The sequence below is a fragment of the Aulonocara sp. 'chitande type north' Nkhata Bay genome, linkage group LG7 (assembly GCF_057382095.1).
Source record: "Aulonocara sp. 'chitande type north' Nkhata Bay isolate Kocher_YH1m ecotype deep benthic linkage group LG7, A_spYH_male_GT1.1, whole genome shotgun sequence".
NCBI lineage: Eukaryota > Metazoa > Chordata > Actinopteri > Cichliformes > Cichlidae > Aulonocara > Aulonocara sp. 'chitande type north' Nkhata Bay.
In genome coordinates this window covers 2,435,330-2,458,224 of record NC_141350.1, presented here as the reverse complement: position 1 = coordinate 2,458,224, position 22,895 = coordinate 2,435,330, and the positions used below count along the sequence as shown (strand labels likewise).

The 22,895-nt window shown below is 40.6% G+C and overlaps 1 protein-coding gene across 1 annotated transcript in view; it reads right to left on the bottom strand.

Moving 5' to 3' along the window:
• cdh13 (cadherin 13, H-cadherin (heart)) overlaps positions 1-22,895 on the bottom strand; it is a 423,814-nt gene that overhangs the window by 203,652 nt on the left and 197,267 nt on the right. Inside the window, exon 6 of the mRNA XM_086297939.1 lies at positions 22,629-22,781. Coding sequence (XP_086154065.1) covers positions 22,629-22,781 — 153 coding nt within the window. The remainder of the gene's footprint in view (positions 1-22,628; positions 22,782-22,895) is intronic.

Here is a 22,895-nt window from a genome sequence, read left to right as displayed (position 1 = left end):
GTTATCTGGGAGAAGGGGCACAGCAGCATGTCTGCAGGGGTTTACGGGGATTTCTGGGTGGACAGCGGGATAGTGACAGAATCCTCAGTGTTGAATGATCCTGACCCGGGGGAAGGCTTGGAAACAAGAAAAAATATTGAAAACTTTGAAGAGCGTCTTTCTTCTTTTTTTCAGCTTATTTAAAGTTTGCTTCCATTTGAAGCTACCTCTGGAAAACTAATTATTAAAAACAACCTTCAAAATGGACCGTTTCCTCTTTTATTTGTGAAATGGGAGGAACATCTTGGAAACGAAGCTAACGAGACAAACATGCATGTGTAAGAACAACTTACAGACCACGGGCATTATCAGCAAAGTGCAACGGTGTGTGAGCCTGTTGCTTGAAAGCTCCGGGGTTATATTTCTTAAAGGTAAGAGCTATTATGGCAGCTAGAGGTTTGTTTGCTCTGAGATGGTTAGAGTGGTGTTAGCAGTGTGTATGTGTGTCCTTTATCGCTTGCCCACATACAGGGACTAAGTGCACATCAGGCCTGTTTTCCTGTGTGCAGGGCAGCGTATCCTGCTCTCCAAAGCCCAGAAAATTACAGTCCAGCCAAGCAGAAAACAGGAGTGGGATTTGGACAACAAGCTTCACCTGTCTCAAACCACAGGCTCATAAACTTACCCTTACTGTAAATGAGAAAGGCATTAGATTGCTGTATGAAACAGCAGTGTATAGGTCTGTATGTATGTGCATTTTATAGAGTAGAACATGAAGGACTCAGTATGTATTTCTTTATGAACTGAGAAATAGCTGCAGAGACACAGTCAGAGGACAAGCTATGTGAAGGGGCATAAATATATATATTAGGGGTGCAACGATACTCGTATTGATATTGAACCGTTCGATACAGAGCTTTCGGTTCGGTACGCATATGTATCGAACAATACAACATTTTTAAATTTATTTGATCAACTTTTCTTCTGACGATGCTGTCTGTGTTGAGCGCTCAGTGGATCTGTGTTCGACTACTCCGCCTAGGCTGCACTGTCGAGCACAGATCCACTGAGCGCAGTGCAAGCTAGCAAGACAGAAGCTAAGCTCGTGGCAACATGGCAAATTGAACCTCCCCCACCCTCATTCAGATCTGGCCTTTGGTTTTCATGTGACGTATGACCCTGAAGGTAAGCGCGTCATGGACAAAAGTAAAACAGTATGTGGGATGTGCAACGCAATGCTCAATTACATGTTGGGAACTCGTGCGTTAGCGTTAGCGAAGCAGACAAAAACAACAAGCACGCATGCTACAAACTTTACCTGAGTCATTTAGACAGCTGTTAGCACAGGATTCTCCTTATGGGGACCTGATATGTTTAATATGCTGCTGAGAATATAGCCCAGAAGAAGCGTATAGTATAGTTTTTATTTTGGAAAGAGACGTTTCTCTGTAATAAACTCTCTTTTCCAAAGATGAGGGATTTCTCCAGCAGATATATTTATTTATTTTATTACTTTGTTGTTTCAGCAACATTAAATTTAAAAACTGTACTTTTGAGTTAAAATATATATTTATAATTTTAATAAATGACAAATTAAAAAAGCATGAACACTTTTTTGTATCGAAAAAATATCGAACTGTGACACCAAAGTATCGAACCGAACCGTGAATTTTGTGTATCGTTGCACCCCTAATATATATATATACATCTATATCTATCTATCTATAGATAGATATAGATGTATATTCACACACATCCTTTCTACATCCTAACTACATAAAATCTGCAGAGAGGTCCAACATGTATGACCTAATTAAGCATGTTAAAACTGTCTTTCATAGCACATCGTGAGCCTTTTTCATTCTAAATCTTTTCATCTTGCTCTTTTTATGGTGGCGTGGTTTACTACATTATTGTGCCTTATTAATAATAATGGATTGGATTTATATAGCGCTTTTCAAGGCACCCAAAGCGCTTTACAATTCCACTATTCATTCACTCTCGCATTCACACACTGGTGGAGGCAGCTACGGTTGTAGCCACAGCTGCCCTGGGGCAGACTGACAGAAGCAAGGCTGCCATATCGCGCCATCGGCCCCTCTGGCCAACACCAGTAGGCGGTAGGGTAAAGTGTCTTGCCCAAGGACACAACGACCAGGACAGAGAGCCCGGGGATCGAACCGCCGACCTTCTGGTTACAGATACGCTTCCCAACCCCCTGAGCCACGGTCGCGTCATTGACATTTGACAGTGGATCTCGACAGTGCAGCCTAGGCGGATAAGTCGAACGCAGATCCACTGAGCGCTCAACACAAAGTTTTGTATTGTTCGATACATATGCGTACCGCATTTATTGACAAATCACAATTAACATTTGTAGATTCATAGCTGAGCACATTTTTTCTCCACCTTGGAAAATGTTACACAATGGATGATAACCCATACATGAATCTAAAAAGGAGCCATGTTTCTGTTTGGGTGATTCAGGCATGGCAACCAAGAATTCCTGGTGATTCTTACACAACATGCAAACTGATGACCCCGTTTAATTGGTATGTACAACGAGAGGTATAATCAGTATTTCAAAAATCAATTGAAATAGACAGAAGTGAAAGGTTTTATTTAAAGGCATAAGCCAGTCACATAGTAAATTGTAATATAGTAATAGCGGACTGCTCCTTTAAACACACTTCATCTTTTTATGTAAAATTTTAAAAGGTCACAACATTCACTCGACGGTCGGCTTCATTCCCGTCCTATGAACTCTTAAAACACTGACTTGTTTGATTGTAGCTTAGGCTCTGTGTGGTGTCTAATATGTATGAAAGACCATGATGATCGTTGAAGACATACATAAAAAAAGAGCAAAAATATCCAAAATGCATATAACACAGAAAGAAATGTCCACAGAGAGCAGCATTCATATGTAGGAGTACAGAAAAACACGCACCAACACACACAAGGTCAAATGTTTGAGCTTTCACCTAGTCATAGATCGCTCACCTCAGCAACATGCTGAATTAATCAAAGTTTCTCGCTCTCATTCTGACACCTTAGCAGAAGAAAACAGCCCCAGTGAGCAGGTATCAGCCAAAAGAACAGATAGAGAGGGAAGCAGTGACTGTAAAATTTGATTAAACAACAAAACCATGTAGACATTCATGTGATCAGCACTTTGTGGTGAGAGGTATGGGGATCAAATCTTGCAAAGTCACTAAATTAGCAAATTGCGGGAATTATGAATGTCTGCAAAAAATGAAAAGCCTTAAGCAATTTACTGCTCACAATGAATTTTAATATCTATCAATGAAAAATGCTTTAACTAGCATCTTTGTGCTGCATGTGTTTCATGTCTGAAGACGGGATTACTGAATGTGTGGAAAACCGGAGGAACGGTGGAATTACAAGCAGTGGGGAAACACATGTGAGGAACTTTACGGACTGAGGAGAAAATGGCAAGGTGCCAAGAGACCTTTTATCCCCCCGCCTCGCCACACGCATGTACAGCAATGCTAAGTTCCATGCTAGCGGTGAAATATTCGGCTTCCTGGCACGAGTCATGTGACTGAGTAACTGTTCAGGCCAAAGCGCAAAAACAGTATCAATGAATTTATTTTTGGAGACGCTGTGGCGGTTTTACAATGCCCATGTCATACCCGCTCACCGCCGCCGCAGAATCGCCTTCTGGACAAATGTTCTTTCAACTTTGGGAACAGGTGGTAGTCACTGGGTGTGAAGTCCGGACAGTAGGGTGAGTGGGTGATGAAGTTCCCTTGCAGGAAAGCGAAAGTTTGACAGGCGACAGGCGACGTGTGGACCAAAGGGGGTATTGTTGGTTGACTTTCTGCCTGTTGGGACCACAATAAATGCTGACAGTACTGTGAAACACTGGAACAACTCAGAAGGGTATTTCAGAACAGGAGAAGAGGAATACTGAGAAAGGGAGTAAGCATTCTTCACGACACCGTGCGTCCACACGCTGCCCATCAAACTGTCGCAAACAACATTTGTGCAGAAGGCGATTCTGCGGCGGCGGCGAGCAGGTATAACATGGGCATTGTAAAACTGCCAGCGTCTACAAAAATGCACCGACCGAAATGGCAATTATGTAAAAAAATAAATAAGTCGCCAAGCTTTAAAATGATGTAAATATTATTGAAAATTTGCTTGTATTTCTAAAGAGAAAAAAGAGACAGTGAGAGTACAGGCACAGGCCACGTACACAGAGCGACGGCGAGGCAGGGAGCTGTAATAAAAAGTGAAGAAATGGGCAAAAACAGAAAAAACCCACAGCATCTGGCTGTTTCCAATTATACTGGTAACTGTAAAGCTGAATGCAGAATTTGTAAAATGAAAATATGAACCTGCAGAGACATCTAAGAACCGCTCATCCATCCGTGCAGCTGGAGGAGAGCGTGCCCTCTCTGCTCCAGCTGCCATCCACTGACCCTGGACAAGTGTCCTGTTTTGAGCAAAGTACTTCTGCTGCAGCATCAACTGACTTGCCAAAAACTGCAGGTATACTGCAGCCTTCTGTAACTCAAACCAAAATAAGCACATTACAGAACAAATGACTGCAGCCAAACACAAAGGTGGTGATGATGAAGATGACAGCCAATGGCGAGCCATTTTCTACTGTGGAGGACAAAACATCTGAAACTTTTGTGCCGGCCTTAAAATCTGTACATGTTCTCCCCTGTAGACGTAGTAAGGGCTTTTATGGAAACACTAGTTGCTTACCGACACACAAACCATTCATATTTGCCTAATTAGGCGAAAACTGAAAGTAGTGAGTGATACTAAATTAAAAGCAATAAGAGATGTCTTTTCTAAGGAAGCTGAGCCAAAAGAGCAGAGTCTTTGAAGAGACTCCCATCGCTAGTAGATATTGTTTGAAACGTCTTTGGCTTGAAATTCAAGTACACTGTTTGTAATTTCGATACAATGAAACTTGGCTTTAAACTTCATTTTGTGGTGTGAATGTAATCCAACCTCAATCCAAACCAGGTACCAGATGTGTGTTCCAAGTTTGAGCTAAAACATGTCCCACGAACACGAATGCTTTGGATTCTTGATGTGAGAGGGTACCATGGATGTGCAAAGTTCTGCACGGACCAGCAACCAGCTGTGAAATGGATGGAAATTATCTTTGTTCTCCAATAGTCCAGATCACAGCACCTTCTTCCTGTATTTCCTTATTTGGGCATGCCCCAGACATTTCTGACCAATCAGCAGACTGAACATTGACGCATTCTGGTTTGTTTGGAATTCACTTGGACTTTTTTCTGTGTGAAAGCAAACCAGAGAACAGGAAAAAGCTACAAGTCTGCGACTAATCGTCAGGTTTGGACCAGAGCAAACAGACTCAGCGAGGGTGTATTTTGCTGCTACAATACATCATCTTAAACTGGTCATGCGATTTGGACAGGCCAGCATGTCTGTCATGAGAGTTAAGTCACTTCCTTTTTTGGTGGCTTTCTGTCTGCTGTGTGTTGTATTTAGTTTTACTTCCTTTGTCTCATTGTCTGATTTGTTTCAGCTGTTCTTCATTCCCCACGTTTCCTCTTTCCCTGGTAGCTCTTTTGCATATTTAGCCTTGCTCTTGTGTTCTTTCTCTGATTGTCTGAATCTTCCCATCTGTGTTATCTACCTGTTTCTGAGAGATTTGGGGTTTGGTTCCCTTTGGTTTCTGGAGCCATTTAATATCTTTCAATATGTTTATTTTGCTTAGGAAGGTTCATAACTTAGTGACGTGTCCTGGAAGTATCCACGTCAAGAGCTGTATGAATTCTCCTGATGCTTAGGAAAGGAGATAAAATGCTTCTTGTATTTTATAGGCTAGGATACTCTGGAGCATCCTTCATCACAGGAGGGGAGAAAATGCTGTCGCATTATTCATAGCAATGGTCTGTCTGGTCATTCATGAAAACCAAACTTACAAAGTGCTGCGTATTATGTAAATGTTAATTAGAACTCAATTTTCATGCCATAGCCTGCTAAAATGTTTTGAATTTTCAACAACAGGATGTTAAACACTGCTGAACTTTGAACATCACACAGCTGTAAAAAGCAACAATCTGCTTGTTGCTGAGTTATTGTCTTGAATAAACAACATAGATTTATATAACATTTCTATTTCATTTCTAACATTTTATTTTCTGTATAATTGAGCTGAGGTTATTAATCCAATCCAATTTTATTTATAAAGCACTTTAAAATACCCAGCACAGGAACAAAGTGCTGTACAGAAAATAAGTTAAAACAACAGAATAACAGAAAGCAGCAAAATAAATAAATAAAACACATAAAACATCAAATTAAAACAGCCCTATATTAAAACAAAAACAAGATAAAACGGCATCGAATCACCTAAAAACAACTGAAATAAAAATAAAAACCAACATCTCATGTGGTGTCAAAGGTCAGGGTAAAGAGGCGGGTTTTCAAGAGTGACTTAAAAACAGATAAGGACTGGCCTGTCTGATCTCTAAAGGAAGCTCGTTCCACAGTTTTCGGATTATGATGAAGTGTGTAGGATAAGTTTTGACCTTGAGTCAGCTTCGGTCACAGAAACATAAATGAGTTAGTTAGTTAAATATAACAGTTAATTGCTGGAAGTTAAATATAAGAAAGTCAAATGTATTGAATTTTATAGATACTGGGATAGATTTACCGAACAGGGTAAACGCTGAACACCTTGTATTATTTATCATCTATGAACTATGACCTTTGAACTATGTTCTTTTAGATGTTTTCTGTCAAAATCGATTTGTTACAGTTACCCATGAGAAAACACCAGCAAATAATAAAAAGATGCAAAAGGACACAAAATGTAATGTAAGTTGAAAAAGTCCAACAGAAATAGAAACAGGATACAACAGGAGTTACCTGAAACAAAATCCCCACACATAGTGGAAAAGAAACGAAACAAAATGCCACAAAATACAATGGAACCGTTTTCACTGACACATTAATGTGAAGAAAAAGCTGCAGACGTGTCACCAAAACATGCGCAGTGTTAGGACGCCTGGGCGACCCGAGTTATATTTAGTACTCCTGGTGTTTAGTTCTTCGTTGTGCTTTGTGTCTCGTCGGCTCAGTTATGTTTACACGTCTGTTCTTTCCCCGTCTCATCTGTGCCCGTCTGCGTCTCAGCGTATGTTGCGTTACTTCCTGTTTTACTTTGGTAGTTTCCTGTCGGTGTGTGTTCTGTTTTGCTTCTCCCCTGTGTCGGCTGTGCGATTAGTTTCCCTCCTGAGCTTCATTCCCTCGTCTTGCATTTACTGTCTGTGTTTTTGTCTGTTCGCTGTGTTCTCCCTCATCCCTCGCTGCGTTTCGCCTGTTTTTCTATCTTGTTTACTTTAATGTATATTTCCAGTTTAGTTTTGTATTTCCTAGCTTCCAGCAATAAGGTCGAGAGTTTTGAGTCCATCTTTGCCTCTGCGAGTCTGCATTTGGGCTCCTTGCTACCAGCCACACACAGCAAACCTGACAGTGAGACACACTTAAAAGAAGCAGATGATTCTCTGGTGTTGTGAGGGAGAAACACTGTGAGTTTTACTTCATCTGATACTATGGATACATGTTTGGTATTAGCCGTTTACTTTGCAGCTTGATGTAATCCTCTGTACTTCAACTGATGAAGGTTTCTCGTTCCTAGACTATGACGCTGACGTGCACGTGTCTTCTCCACTTGCATGGACACGGCTCTCATACTAAAAGCAATTTCAACACTTGGACTCAACCTCAGATATGCTGTCTGCTTAATTTATTGTGGAATTACAAGGAAATGTAAATGCTTGGCAGTCAATTATCCAATTATATTAGAGCATCTGAAACTATTAAATGTAGGTATAGACTAAATATAAACATTAAAAAACGTAAATATTTAATGCAGTAATCTCAGTAAAATCTTTAATAAAAACTGTGTGTCCTTGAAACTTGTTTGATTTGGAGGCAAAATTACAAACGTTTGCTCAAATATTAATGATGCTTATGTGTAAGTTCAATGAGGAAGCTCTGTAGTCATGTATCTGTCTGCTTCCACATGTTTGGTGGCTAATCTAAGCTTTGCATCACTTCCACTTTCCCACGGTGCCAAACCCACTGGGACATCACTGGTTTAGTCTTCTTCAGGCCAATCAGCCTCCACTCTGTGTACTAGAAATCTCACCTGTCCTTCATGCAACCCACCTCCTCCACATCTCTGCGTCTCCCATGTTACTCAGGCTTCATCCAAGCCTCCATCTTTATCTCCACTACCAGCGTCTAGACGCCGGGGTCCTTCCCTAGTTCCCATGGCCGCAGTGATTCTGTTCTGCTGTGAAGGGCCACTGGATTTATTAAATTCTGCATATCAGTAAATCATGTTTGGTTCCTTCTAATGAGCTCTCCTTATTGAAATGGACCTACTGTAAAATCTGAAAAGTTTATCAACACTGTACACACAGTTTAGAATAGTTTGCAAAGTGAACTAACACTAAACGAAGAAAATGTGTGGACCCAAAAGCAGACACAGGAGAGAGGAAACTAAGCGAGCTGTTTATTAGGTTGATGGCAAACTGGAGAACAACTAACAACTAACCTGAAACCTAAACTGGGAAAAACTAAAACATGAAAACTGACATGACATAAACAGAACCTGAAGCTTAAGAGTAAAATCTGAGTCGAGACTCATAGAAACTTGTAGCCAGACAAACAGAGGAAGATAGAGGACGTAAATACAAAGAAGAGTAGACGAGGAAAAACCTGGGGAAACACAGCTGCCATGAATGAACATGACGCCACAGGGGAAGCAAAACTTAACACACCGAACATGGAAACAAGACTTTCAAAAGAAAACAGGAAACGTAATGGAGCGTAGGCTTGACCATTAGAACATGGAGCACGCAGACATTAAATCTCTGAGCAGACATGGAACACAGGAGCTGTGTCCCAAAACGTCGGCTGCATCCTTCGGAGGACCCGGCCCACGTAGACCGCGAAGGCCGGGTCCTCCGAAGACCGAGAAGGCCGGAAGTGCGAGGCTGTGAAATGGGACGGTCTAGCCTTCAGATTAGCGTCACCGCTGTCTCAGTGGAGTTTAATAAACTCGGCCGTCTCCTCCGTGCTGTCTAAAATATAACAGGACACTGGCGTAAATTCTCGACCGTCTCACACTTCTGTTTAATCAGTTTTCTGTTTGACGTTTATTCAGCTGTGTGAAAATCCCAGAGGAACCCACCTGATGGATTAATAAAGTTTTATTTAATCTAATAATCTAATAATTTTGATCTCAGCCAAACTGATTTACTCCGGAACAAATAAAACACAGAAAAAGCCAAACAATAACATTTTTAAGTTATCCGAGTGACTTATATCATGTTTAACCTGAGTAGCGAAAAAGCGGGGGTCTGAAAACGACGAAGCCGGGACTCCGCTGCTCTCGCCGGCTGGAGTGACCATTGAACCCCCGGCTAGCTATCGAGCGGGTGGGTAACAGACGTCTCCAAAAACGTCAGCGCACTTTTGCAAATATGCGATGTCTTGATAAACCGAGCAGATATTTGAAGTTTACACAGCTACTTTCTCACCTGAAAATATGTTAAAAGTTTATTTTGTGGCCCAGAAAGATTAATAAGAGTAATTTTAAAACTTAGTAGCAGCTGCCATTGTTGGCAGCTGAAATTTGGCTGGGCCGCGCTATGAATTCTGGGATATGGTGTGCCACGAAGGACACACCCGACCCATCCTTCAAATTCGGGGAAATGAAGGACGTATTTGTCGGCCGCATTTGAAGGAGTCGACGAATTGGGACAGCCTTTGTCGCCTGGCTGTGACGTAATCGGCCTTCAAATGCAGCCTCCGAAGGATGCAGCCGACGTTTTGGGACACAGCTACGGAGAGACTAAAGCACTGGCGTGACTGAAAGTAGAACATGGAGGACAGGAAAAGACTCAGGAGACAGAAGAAACATAAACTAGACTAAAACTCAACCAAGACAAACTAATAATAATAGCAGAACTTCACATATTTCAATATAACATAAGAAATCAAAAATACAAAATATACTGAAAATGCTGGGTTGCAGACCCATCCTGACAGAAAAGCAAGACAAAAAGTTAAAAGTGATTTACAGTAAAGTAAAATGATTCACAGACGTCTTATCTGTGAAATTATGAGTAAATATGGGGGGAAACACTTAGCTTGATTTATACCTGTTGACAATTCCACAAAACTGTTTTGAGACAGCTTTGTAGAGCTCTTGAAAGCTGAGATATTTCTAAATCTAAATTTCAAATTAGCTGTCACCTCAAATCTCAGCCATTCTAGAGTTGAGATGGATCCATACAGCTTCTTCTCAGTAAGCCCCCCTTTGTCACTGTGTTCGCTGCCTTGACAGACCCAATATAAGGAGCAAAATGTGGTGGCATTATATGTGCTGTCAGGAGCATACCCCTTTCTACATCACGACACAGGTTGGAGTTCTGAGGCAAACATCCAGCCAACAAGTTATTAGCATTTTTTTATTTGTGCACTTTCCAAGATGGCGCCGGTGTGCATGGCTGGCCGTCTTCGACTCCGTCTGCGCCTCGGCATTGTACTCCTTGTGTCTTTATCTTTGGCACTTTGTTCTCTAGGTGATTGTACGCTAATAACCTATGATAGAAACACGCTCCTGAATCTTCGTTTCTCCTGTTCTCAACGACCGAACTGTCTTGGGACCGCGGGTGATGCCATTCCCCTGATGCCCGTCTCTCCCACTCATCTGACCGATTTACCTCTTCACATGCCCCGCAGGATACGCCCCAGGAGACGGGGTAGAAGGAGTGGTGTCCGTGTCCGCTTCAAGGCTTATATCAGAGCCATGGCTACGGATTACCCCCCCTACTAGCTGTGAATTTTCTCGTTTCATCCACCATCTTGGTAGCCGCTTTGCGGCTAAACTGCTCAACCACCGCTGGATATGTCCCGTTGGCCCTCAGTCCTATCCTGCCTGCCCAGTGGCCTTCCACTCTGCTCGTTCTTGGATATCACTGCCTGGCCGTGGTGTTCAACAAAACAACCTCAGTACCCTCAAACGAGCTACTACTAAGGACAGGACTCCTCGGACTCGGATGGCCTTATTTAATGTTAGGTCTCTTTCTAATAAGGCCTTCCTCTTAAATGATTTTTTTCTCTCCTCGGGTCTGGATGTTTTATTTTTGACTGAGACATGGACCTCTCCGGGTGAGTTCATCCCCTTCTCTGAACTTCTCCCTTCTGACTGTGCCTTTTTTAGCTTACCGAGGCTTACTGGTAGAGGTGGTGGCTTAGCCTCGGTTTTTAGAAATAAACTTGAGGCACGGCTGCTACCCTCCCCAACCTATTCTAGCTTTGAAGCTCAGCTATTGGAATTGACTGGCCCTCGAACTACTCTGTGTGTTGTGGCTTATCGTCCGCCTAAATATCATAAGATGTTCATCTCTGAATTTGCTGATTTTTTGGGTTCTATTCTTTTTAAATATGATTCTGTAGTTATTTCTGGTGACTTCAATATTCATGTTTGTTGTATGGATGACCACCTGTCTAAAGATTTTTCTGCACTGACTGACTCTTTTAATCTTACCCAGTGGGTAAATGAACCTACTCATGTTAAGGGTCACACCCTTGATCTGGTTTTTTCATTTAACGTGGATATATGCATTAAGGAAATTAGAAATACTGGACTTTCTGATCATTCCCCGGTCATCTTTGACGTTGACCTGGGTATCACTGACCCCTACTTGGAGGTTCCTCTCCATCCTACTCGGACTATTAACGCCGATACTGTGGTCAACTTCTCTACATCTTTTGTTAATTCTTCATTTAATATGTCGGACTGTTTTATCCCACACACACTTGAGAATTTTATCAATACTTTTTTAACTACATGTTCCTCGATTCTTAACACTATTGCACCTATCAAACACAAACGCCCCAGAACCTACTCGCAATGCTGGTTAAACGACTCTGTCCGTGTTCTACGGCGTTTGTGCAGGCGCGATGAGAGGAGGTGGAGGAATGATAGACTCCAGTCATCATATGACATTTTACGTATTAGCCGCTCGAAATTCCAATCTGCTGCCAGAATGGCTAAAGCAGCCTTCTTCGCTAAGATTATTACTTCTAATGGTGACAATCCTCGCATCCTATTTAAAATTTTTAACTCAGTGGTGAATCCTCGTCCCTCTATGCCACTCTCGTGCTCCCCAGGTCTCTGTGAAAAATTTTCAAACTACTTTCTAGATAAAGTTTTATCTCTTAGATCTACGCTTCCTTTGGTGGCTGACAGTATGTCTAATCCTGACTGTTCTGCTGCCTTACATCAATTTGAATTAATTTCACTTCCCACTCTGAAGCGTATAACTGAGAAACTAAACAATACTAATTGTGTACATGATGTTCTTCCATCTCGTATAGTCAAGGATTGTTTTAATGTAATTGGACCCTGTCTATTGTCTATATTGAACCTCTCCTTGCTTTCTGGTTATGTACCTTCAGTTCTTAAACATGCTTTTATTCAACCCGTTTTAAAGAAAAATAACCTGGATCATAGTGATTTTGCCAACTATAGACCGATTTCCAAGCTTCCTTTCTTGGCTAAAATCCTTGAGAAGGTGGTTCTACTTCAACTGCAGACCTACCTGGACGAGAATAATATAAATGATAAATTCCAATCAGCCTTTAAACAACATCATAGCACTGAATCAGCGCTGCTTCGTGTTTTTAATGATCTTTTACTTATGGCTGATAATGGTCGTCCTTCTGTTTTAGTTCTATTGGATCTTTCATCTGCATTTGATATGGTTGACCATAACATCCTAGTCGCAAGATTAGAGCACTCTGTTGGCATAAAGGGCACTGCCTTGGACTGGTTCAAATCTTACCTCTCCAATCGGCTTTCTTCGGTACATCTGGCCTCATCTTCCTCTTCCCCTGTACCTGTTTGCTGTGGTGTCCCCCAGGGTTCTGTGTTAGGCCCGACCCTTTTCTCACTGTATATGCTTCCTTTAAGCGCTATCTTTGAGAAATACCACATTGCTTTTCACTATTATGCAGATGACATCCAGATTTATTTTGAGTTACATGATGATCTCGCTTTATCTTTAAATAACTTTCGTGAGTGCATGAGTGAGGTCAAGAAATGGCTGTTGGCAAATACTCTTATTCTCAATGAAAAAAAGACTGAAATCATGATTTTTGGCAGTAATGCCCTTCGCGCCAAACTTCAAGATGCCTTTGGCTTTCTTACTAGTTCTTTCTCTGATACTGTCAGGAATCTGGGTGTCTTGTTTGACAGCTCCTTTAAACTTGATAAACAGGTGTCTGCTGTTGTCAGATCTAGTTTTTATCAGCTTCGTCTCATCTCCAGGGCCAGACACTATATCCCGTATAATGACTTAGAAAAGCTCATTCATGCTTTTGTAACGTCAAGACTAGATTACTGTAACTCACTCTATTCTGGTCTCCATGCTACCCTTCTACATAGATTACAGACAGTTCAGAATGCTGCGGCACGTATTCTAACTAAAACCAAGAAGTTTGACCATATTACTCCGGTTCTTGCTGAGCTGCATTGGCTGCCTATCAAATACCGTATTCAATTTAAAATTTTGCTGCTTACTTTTAAAATTATCAATAATACTGCACCAACCTATCTTAAGGAACTTTTAAACCCTTATGTCCCTGCCAGGGCTTTAAGGTCATCCTCGCAGTTATTGTTAGTTCAGCCCAGATCTCGGTTGAAATCTAGAGGCGATCGATCGTTTGCCTTTGCTGCACCTGAGTTATGGAACAGCCTCCCGATTGGCATTCGGGAGTCTGATTCTATTTTTTCTTTTAAAGCACGCCTTAAAACTTATCTTTTTGAACTTGCCTTTTCTACCCGTTAAATGCTGACTGTTAACTGCGACCTATTGCATTAACTTTTTACTATTCCTTCATTCTTGGTGTTCTCTATCATGCGGCACTGGGTCTGCTATAATCTATGTGCTGCAGTCCATTTTATTAGTGGCTTTCTACTGTGAACATTGTCTGCTGTTCTTATTATATTTGATATTAATGCTCTTAACTGTATTATTTTATTGTTTTTCTGTAAAGCACTTTGGTATGCCTAGGCTTTTAATGTGCTCTATAAATAAAGGTTGTTGTTGTTGTTGTTGTTTTTTAAACAATTAGAACCGACGTTGTGCAGCGAACGCCACTAAACTTTTACATAAATAAATGTGTGCAGCACTACTTTCTTTTCGTACTTTAAATTTCAGCTTCTCCAAGGTAAGCACGAAGAAAAGACTTGGCACACTTATTGTTGCAATGACCTGTATTACTGTGGGTCATCCTTCCACCGGTGTAAACAAGACTGTTATTTATCTCTTCACGTTCTCTCCTTCCTCTGTTCTAAGCCAATTAGAGCTCTTACTCGCCGCTATCAACCCGACCCAAGCTTGTCATAATTGCAGCGATAAGCCTCGCACTCCTCCCTCTCTCCCATCCGCTCTGTTTTCCATCTCATTAACATTCATTTTCACCCTAATTGAGCTTAATAAGAAAATAATGTTTGACATTAAATCCTTGTGAACATGTGCCCCAGCTGATCACTGCGTCTGTTTGTTCTTTCACAGCAAATATTTTACTTTGTCAGGGGTTTGTTTGCTTGCCTTGCTCGGCTGTGCGCCTGCTGTAACAGCCTACTTAGAATTCCCACTTTCCATTTGCTTTGCGCTGACCTCTTGCCGTCGTTATGCTGAAGTTAGACTCTACTTTCCTTAAACGTCTTCATCAAGTTTTGCTTAGTTTGGACTTTTGCTTGCAACAGTGGCTGCATCCATAAATTCCCAAGATAAAGCATCCAAAACACTGACCACTGCATTTAGACACTGTGCCAGTCAACTTCATCGATTTTATTTTTCTCAAAGCCTGTGGCAATACTTTTTTGATATACTGTGACCTTGTGGGTGGGTACAGCATTTTTTCCCAAAGTAATCAATGATCATTATACAGCCAAATAGAAAGGAGACTGGGAGAAGGAAGCTGAAGCATGAGGTGTGTTCAATACAACCCTGGATGTCTGTACAACAAAACATTGATTGTATTCCTTATATTGCTAACAATGATGGTTAAATAACAGTTCACACCTCATATATACTGGATAGTTTACCAGAGGACATGTATTGAACAGCAATAAGCTGCAGAGACATGAGATTGAGATAAAAAGTCATGTATATGAGGAGATTTACTCTGAGGAGAGAAAATCAACCACTTTCCAGACGTAGCTGAATGGAGCTTCATCATGTCTATTGATGGAGAACAGCTTTAGCCTAAATATCACTTCAAAAACTAACAAACAAACAATCAAAACGGCTGATTTACCTTTGAAATTATAGATTTTTTTTGCCACTTGGTGGAAGCAGAACATATACAGTACTGTGCAAAAGTTTTAGGTAGGTGTGGAAAAAATGCTGTAAACAAAGAGAGCTTTCAGAAATATAAACGATTGGTTATTGGCCCCAAATGTATTCTGCAGCAGGACAACGACCCAAACACACAGCCAACGTCATTAAGTCCTATCCTCAGCATGAAGAAGAACAAGAAGTCCTGGAAGTGATGGTACGACCCCCACAGAGCCCTGATCTCAACATCATCGTGTGTCTGGGATCAGAGACAGAAGGATGTGAGCAAGCCGACATCCACAGAAGATCTGTGCTTAGTTCTCCAAGATGTTTGGAACGACCTACCAGCCGAGCTCCTTCAAAAACTGTCTAGAAGAAGGCAAAGAGTGGTCGCACCAAACATTGATGTGATTTAGATTCTCCTTTGCTCCTCCTCTGCATTGTTGATTGATGATAATAAACGATTAACACTTCCATTCATGAAAGCTTTCTGTGTTTACAGCATTTTCCCCTCACCTGCCTAAACCTTTGCACAGGGCTATATATGTGTATAGTTTGCAAAGGTTATTTGGGATTTCTAAATTAAAAGTAACTTATATTTGACACTTTCAGTTCAGATCTAGTTCAGGTGTTTAATATGGCCATCATATTACTCCCCGTCGTTCTGTTTGGGTACACATAATAAGAAATATGCTTGTATACTAATCCAAAGCACTGAAAGGTAAAGTGTTAGTCCTGTAGTTGTAACTCCAGGCTAGCAACCCCTTTCAAATAAAATTAATCACGTGAATCATGTGAAGCCACATTAATTCCAACATATTAAAAACAGCAGATATAATATATAGATTCATTTTACATATGAAATGGCTTCCATTTGTTCGCTTTACTTTGCCTATAAAATGTATTTGGAGAAATCGTGATTTTAATCTACCGCTGAATATTTCATGTTTCATTCCCATGAAGCCATTAGCTACAATGGGAAAGGCGACACCCTTAATGAATGTGACTAGGAGAGACTGTGACAGCCAGCGGGGACTACAAAAGTCTTCAGCACTGGACAAGTGATAATAAAACCAGACTGAATTTAATAGCAGACTCTTGTACTGTACAAATGTACTTGTTTTAAAATCTCCTCATTACAACAAAATAAATGAAAGCAAGTTATGATGTAGGCTTGGCTGGAAAAACAACAGGAAGAGGAAATGTGTGTGCTCAGGCGCGTGTGCTGATGCCCAGCCTGACTCAGTCTTGGCTTCAGCTATAACAATTATCAAGCTGGAAATAACAATCATTAGTGATGACCCAGATGCAATGAAAGGCAGAATTTATATTAGAGGCTTTTTCACTTCTAGAATTTGAAATAATGACATATTAGACTGGATCAGGTTTTTATTATCACTAAGATATTAAACCATTGACGGACGTTTCCAATTAGATTTTTGACCATATTATGACACTGTGAATGCAAAGGTAGCGTTTGGTAGGTTGGAAAATATTCATTTTGGGTCAGCAGTCAGGTACATACTGTTAGGATGGCTTTAACCACACCTAATGTAGTTGGAGTGGTTAAAGCCGTCCTTAATCTGCTCTGTGGGTAAGAGCTCTCTGACTCTAAGGGTCTGCAAATTAACCAAGCAGAAACCTCTGAACCGAATGAAGCGCCAAGAACTGCAGTTCTAGAAAGAAAACTTAAAACTATCTGTAAAAGTATTTAAAACAAACAAAAACAAAGTTTCCTCCTTTTAATGAGCTGCACAGGAATGGGATTTTTGAATATCTGCTTTTTATCATTTTGTTTTATTTTGCTTTGCCGATAACTAAAGATAGGTGTGCACACTCCAGCACTTCAACTTCGTTCCCAAATGTAACAATTTCTGACCGAAACAAAATAAAAAATAACACAACACAACAAAGTACTACTGAGGTGTGGACGCCTGAAACCAGCGGTGACTACAGAGGTCTATAAACCAAAGCCATGACTTGATGATGGTACAGCACGTTAAGTCTCAGCCCTACATGTCTGTAGATTATAGATTACAGTCACATGATCTCTGTTTTCTTGCACCTCCCAATTCAATTGCATAAACAACTAAACAAGACACTCAACTCTGTCACCTGTAGCGCCTGCAGGCTGCCGTTTACCTCAGCTTTGTGCAAGGAGCTTGATGGAGTCGGTGGAGTGATAATGAGGTGAGCTGAGGGAATCCTGCTCCTTTCCATCTGTGAGCGCTGTTGTTCGCTGGCGTCGGTGAAACTTTCTTTGAAGCAGATCTAACTTTGTCGGACTTGGACACTTTGCAATGAAACTTATACGATGTGAGAATGTAATCAAACTGCTCGTCAGAGGGAAAGTTTGATTTTTAAGACGTTTAATCATTAACTGGTGTAATGTTAGCTTAGAGAGCAGTGCAGAGGAGGAGGACACGATGAGAAAGATGATGAGGAAAATGTGCGTGGGCAAATCACGTATGTCATTTGAAAGAGCTATTAGTGATCTTTAAATTAAAAGTAACTTGTAAGTGTTACTATAGCCAAATACATAAACACAGATATGCAGAGCAACGATGTCCATCTCAGCCACTGGTTTCAAGATGGCAGGGTAACAACAACCAGTGTATTTTTAATTTTACGTTTAGAAGAATGAATCAATTTTCTAGAAGAAACCATCACACACTAATCAATAATACGTACAGCATCATTTTTTCTATTAAATAACCTCAAAGATTTACCTTTAAAGCTGCTTTATAAAGTCATGAAGAAGCAGCATCTACGTGAGGCAAGAAAATCACTCAAGGATCAGTCAGCTGCTTTTGGAAAAACACTTTCTTAATAACACTAAGATCACAGTTTCCTGCTTAATAAATCAGATTTTCTAATAGCGTGTGAATACTGTCCACAGTTAACTTCAGCTCCTCTATTAAAAAGCGACACTAATTATTAAACAGTGTTTGAATGTGGTGCTGACTCCACATCTTCATACTTTAAAAAAATACATCATTATTATTCATGAAAATGTAAGGCCTTCCCATTTCCCATACTTTCTGTTACCGTCTCATCTGAGTCCTTCACATTAGTCACCGTGCCATCACGTGTCTCTGCTGAGCGTCTCCATACTGAATACGATACCATTTTCTTTTAATGTAAATGTCCCTGGATATTTATTCGCTGCTCTGCTTCTTCTTTTCAACACAGTTTCTGTCGTCTTCCACAGAGTTTAACGTACAAACTTTTGTTGGACCCAAAAACTTTATTTCACTGAGCTATTAAATCAAAAACTGTAAGTTAAGAGAGGTTGTTTTAAAGCTGCTGCTTTGTGGGTTTTTGTACAGTAACACATATTTGGTCATTTTGCCTCTGTACACCACCACTACTATTTAAAAAAAAGTATTGCATTCACCGACACATATTTATTCACAGCGCTCAATTACAGTGGAAACCATGTGGAGTGGTAAAGCTAACAATCTGGTATGTTCCTAAATGCATAAATAGAGCAGATACCTCAGCAACACCAGAACACCTGAAAGGCTTGATGGTCAAACGATTTCCCTGAAAACAACTTCATAACATCGAGTCTCAAACATTCCCAAGGAGGAAGCTGCATCGTCGTCACAGTCTACAACAACAAGGACAATGACTGTCAATAACAGATGCATGCAGGCACAAACCACTGGTTACACTCAAGAACATCTGAAAGACACGAAACCAAGATTTAAATAATGAAAAGTATAGAGAAGGAGAAAAACCTGTCAAACATGGTGGAGGAAATGTTGTGGAATAGGCATGGACTCTAAGTCTGTCAGTGGAACCGGGCCACTGCTGAGTGTAAAGGGCTACACGCTCAGATTCTGCCAAACGCTACGAAACTGATCAGACTGAGTGTCACAATGAAAAGAGATAAGGACTCAAAGCTCAGTGCAAAAGAGTTTCTCAGTGGCTGGATCAGGCACCTGAAGAAAAACCCGAAGACGCACAAACAAAGAAAGGTGGCACAATGTTTCCAGAGAGAAAACACAGCATTTGGTGATGTCCATGGATTCTGGACTGCAATGGATTTTCATTCAAGCACAAAAAACAACACTAATGTTTAAAATGATGTCAGTTTGTCTAAGCTGGTGAAAGTGGGCTTAAAATCCCCGTTCAAAGACAGATGTTGTGCTGCTTTTCCTCTTTTAAACATTCAGACACATTTGGTCGCATCAGAATAATGCAAATAAAAATAAAACATGCAGGGTCGTCCACTTGACAGTTGCACCCAGACAAAGAGCTTTTTAACCATAAAACCCTTGCAGTGAAGGTAACTGAAGGTCCCTGTGGGATGTGCGCAGGGACAGACAGGGGTAACAAAGGCCCAGGCAGCAGCAGATTTGTGTGTCTTTAGAGACCTGCAAGGAAGCCACAGGGAGCAGTGCAGCGCCAAAGCTGGCAGCTGACTGACACCCCTGTCACAGTGCCAAAAGCAGACTGGGTGAGAGTCCCTCGGAAATTCTGGAAACAGAGACGGCTACGTGCAAACTTCTCCTTCCACACGGTCGCCTACGGAAACCGTGTTACAACTTGTTGACTTTGTGGCATGTTGGCCAAGGCTCAAGTAAAGTGTGAATATAATATGGGAAAACATGAAAGACGGGGTTGTGGAGGATTTATACGAAAAAAGAAGAGTTCTCAGGGACGGGCTGGAGGCTATCCTCGCTGTCATAGGGTGAGGGATGCCGTACACCCTGGGCAGATCCCAGTCTACTCCAGGGCACAAGCAAGAGTTTGATAATGACAACAAATGAGACAGAAAAGTAATCTCATATAAATATAAAAACTGATATCATCATCTTTATTTTGTTTGGATCATCTTTCGAAGCCAAACTGAAAATACAATTCAACCCGGCCAGCACTAATGTCACCACTAACAAGCAGAGTCAATAACATTGATTATTTTGACACAGCAGCACTTGCCAAAGCGGTAAAATATAGTAAGTAACAAGCAAGCAGCCAGTTCTTGAAATGAATGTGTTGAAAGCAGAAAGAATGGATGAGCACACGTATCACAGAAAAAGTCTCAAATCTTTACGGCTAGCAAACGCCAAAAACACAAGTCTCATAAAGTCTTACGGCGATTTAAATCAAACTCTGGTCCATTTTCCCTCCTTGGTGTGATTCGCTTGTGCAGATGTGAACACAGGAGTCGCACTGAGGTGGCTCAGGAGAAAATGTTGGTGGTTTGATTCCTGGCTGCTAATCTGCATGCTAAATATCCCACGTTGCTTCTGGTGCATCAAACCAGTGCAGAACCAACTAGCAGTTGTATCTTACAAGGTTGAGCTAAAAACCTTCCTGTAGCCACGGATACTTTGGATTCTGGGATGCAGCAAGGTGCTATATATGTGAAGCAGTCTGTACAAGTCAGCAGCTAGCCATGCTCTGCTAAAGTCAGGATGACAGCATCTTCTTCCTGTACTGTTGATCGGCCGCAGACACATATGTGGACTGGACATTCTTGTGTTGTTTGTAGCAAAGCATTTTTGTTCATTTGGTGTTTTTCCTCTGTGTGATTCAGAGCAAATAAACTATACGTGTGAAAATCTGCTATATATACTTGCAATCATTTATTTGGAATCATTTATACACGAAATACAGAAACTGATATTTTATATACATGTTTTTAAGGAGACAGTTGTAGGGAAGCTAAATCACTGGATGCTCTTGTCAGTAAGCAGATTGCAGCCACTGTGTTTTACTGCCTACTAGAATAGAATAGAATAGAATAGAATTCAACTTTATTGTCATTGCACATGCACAAGTACAGGGCAACGAAATGCAGTTTGCATCCATCCAGAAGTGCTTTAGTGATATAGATATATTACAATATATATTAGCAATAGTATAGATATGTGAGTATATTACAGAAATGGGTCTATTATGGTATGTTATAATGTACACGGTATGAAGTATGTTATGAATATTCTATAACTATAAGTATGTACAGGCTGTAGTGAGTACAGGCTATGTACAGGATATAAATATGAAATTTTAAAAAAAACTATACAGAAATGTGAGCTATGCAAGTTATAAACAGTTGTAGGATTAAAAATTATCGTATGTACAGAATGACTACTACACTACACGCATAACTGAGCAGTGCAAAAAAAAAAAAATGGTGCATGTCAGCTTGCATGTGATTTTTCATCAGGGTTTCTAATTGTCCTGCTCGCCTCCCCCCCCCCCCCTATCTGTTGGTATTTACAGAGTGAATTATTTCTGGCTTTTCAAAAACTCCAGTTAGCTTATCAACAGCTTGCACCCAGTTGAACACCCTCACTTATGCCTGATTTCAGAAAACAGGATAAGATCAATTGACTTAAAACGCAGAGCTTCTCTGCCAGTGTCTTCTTTTCCTTTCTAAGGGAGATGGCTTTCGTTAGGCTGAAACCCCCCAGGGCAGAAACACTAGTGGACACCTCAAACAGACTCTAACGTTCTTTTAACATAAAAGAAACCTCAAACTTCTGACTGATGGCACGAACTGCCTGAATACAAAGACCATCCAAATACCACCAACACCAATAATAATTATTCTGATATTTTTTTATTTTTGTATGTTTCCAGGTGTCAGTCTGACACTAAAGAAACCTTTATTTAGCGCTTTATATAGCCTCTGTAGGAATTATATCTCACTTATCTTAACTGCACTACTGTATAGCTCTGTGTAAATAATCATTCTGTACATTCGATAATTTTTAACCCTACAACTGTTTACAACTTGCATAGTTCCCATTTCTGTATAACTGTATATCTCAGATTCTGTAAAGTTATTTATTTCATATTCTGTATAGTTTTTCATATTTATAGCCTGTACATAGCTTGTACTCACTACAGCCTGTACATACTTATAGTTATAGAATATTCACAACATACCTCATACCGTGTACATTATAACATAATAGACCCATTTCTGTAATATACTCACATATCTATATTATTGCTAATATATATTGTAATATATCTATATCACTAAAGCACTACTGGATGGATGCAAACTGCATTTCGTTGCCCTGTACCTGTGCATGTGCAATGACAATAAAGTTGAATTCTATTCTATTCTATTCTATTCTATTCTATTCTATTTGAACTATTGAAACGTATTAATAACTTGAGAACAAAAGAGAAATAAAGAAAGTGACAGTTAATGTGTGGAGGAGTCTGTGAATCAGTGAAACAATGAAAAAGTGATAACCACCAGATCTGAACACGGCTCAAACACATGCTGACCTGGTAGGAGTCTGTGGCCTCACGGTCCACTGAGCGGCTGACTGACACGGCTCCTGAATTCATGTCAATGGTGAAGAGACCTTTGGGATCCTGGTCAGCACCGGGGCCTGTCATTCGGAATATTTGTTCCCTTGGCTCCCCCGTTGAAATCAGCTGCAGACATATGGACACACACACATATTCATTCTAGTAAAAGAAGCTTACAGAGGCTTCAATGGTGATGCAAATCCCTGATAACTACCAATTAAAATTTTATAACAGACTTTG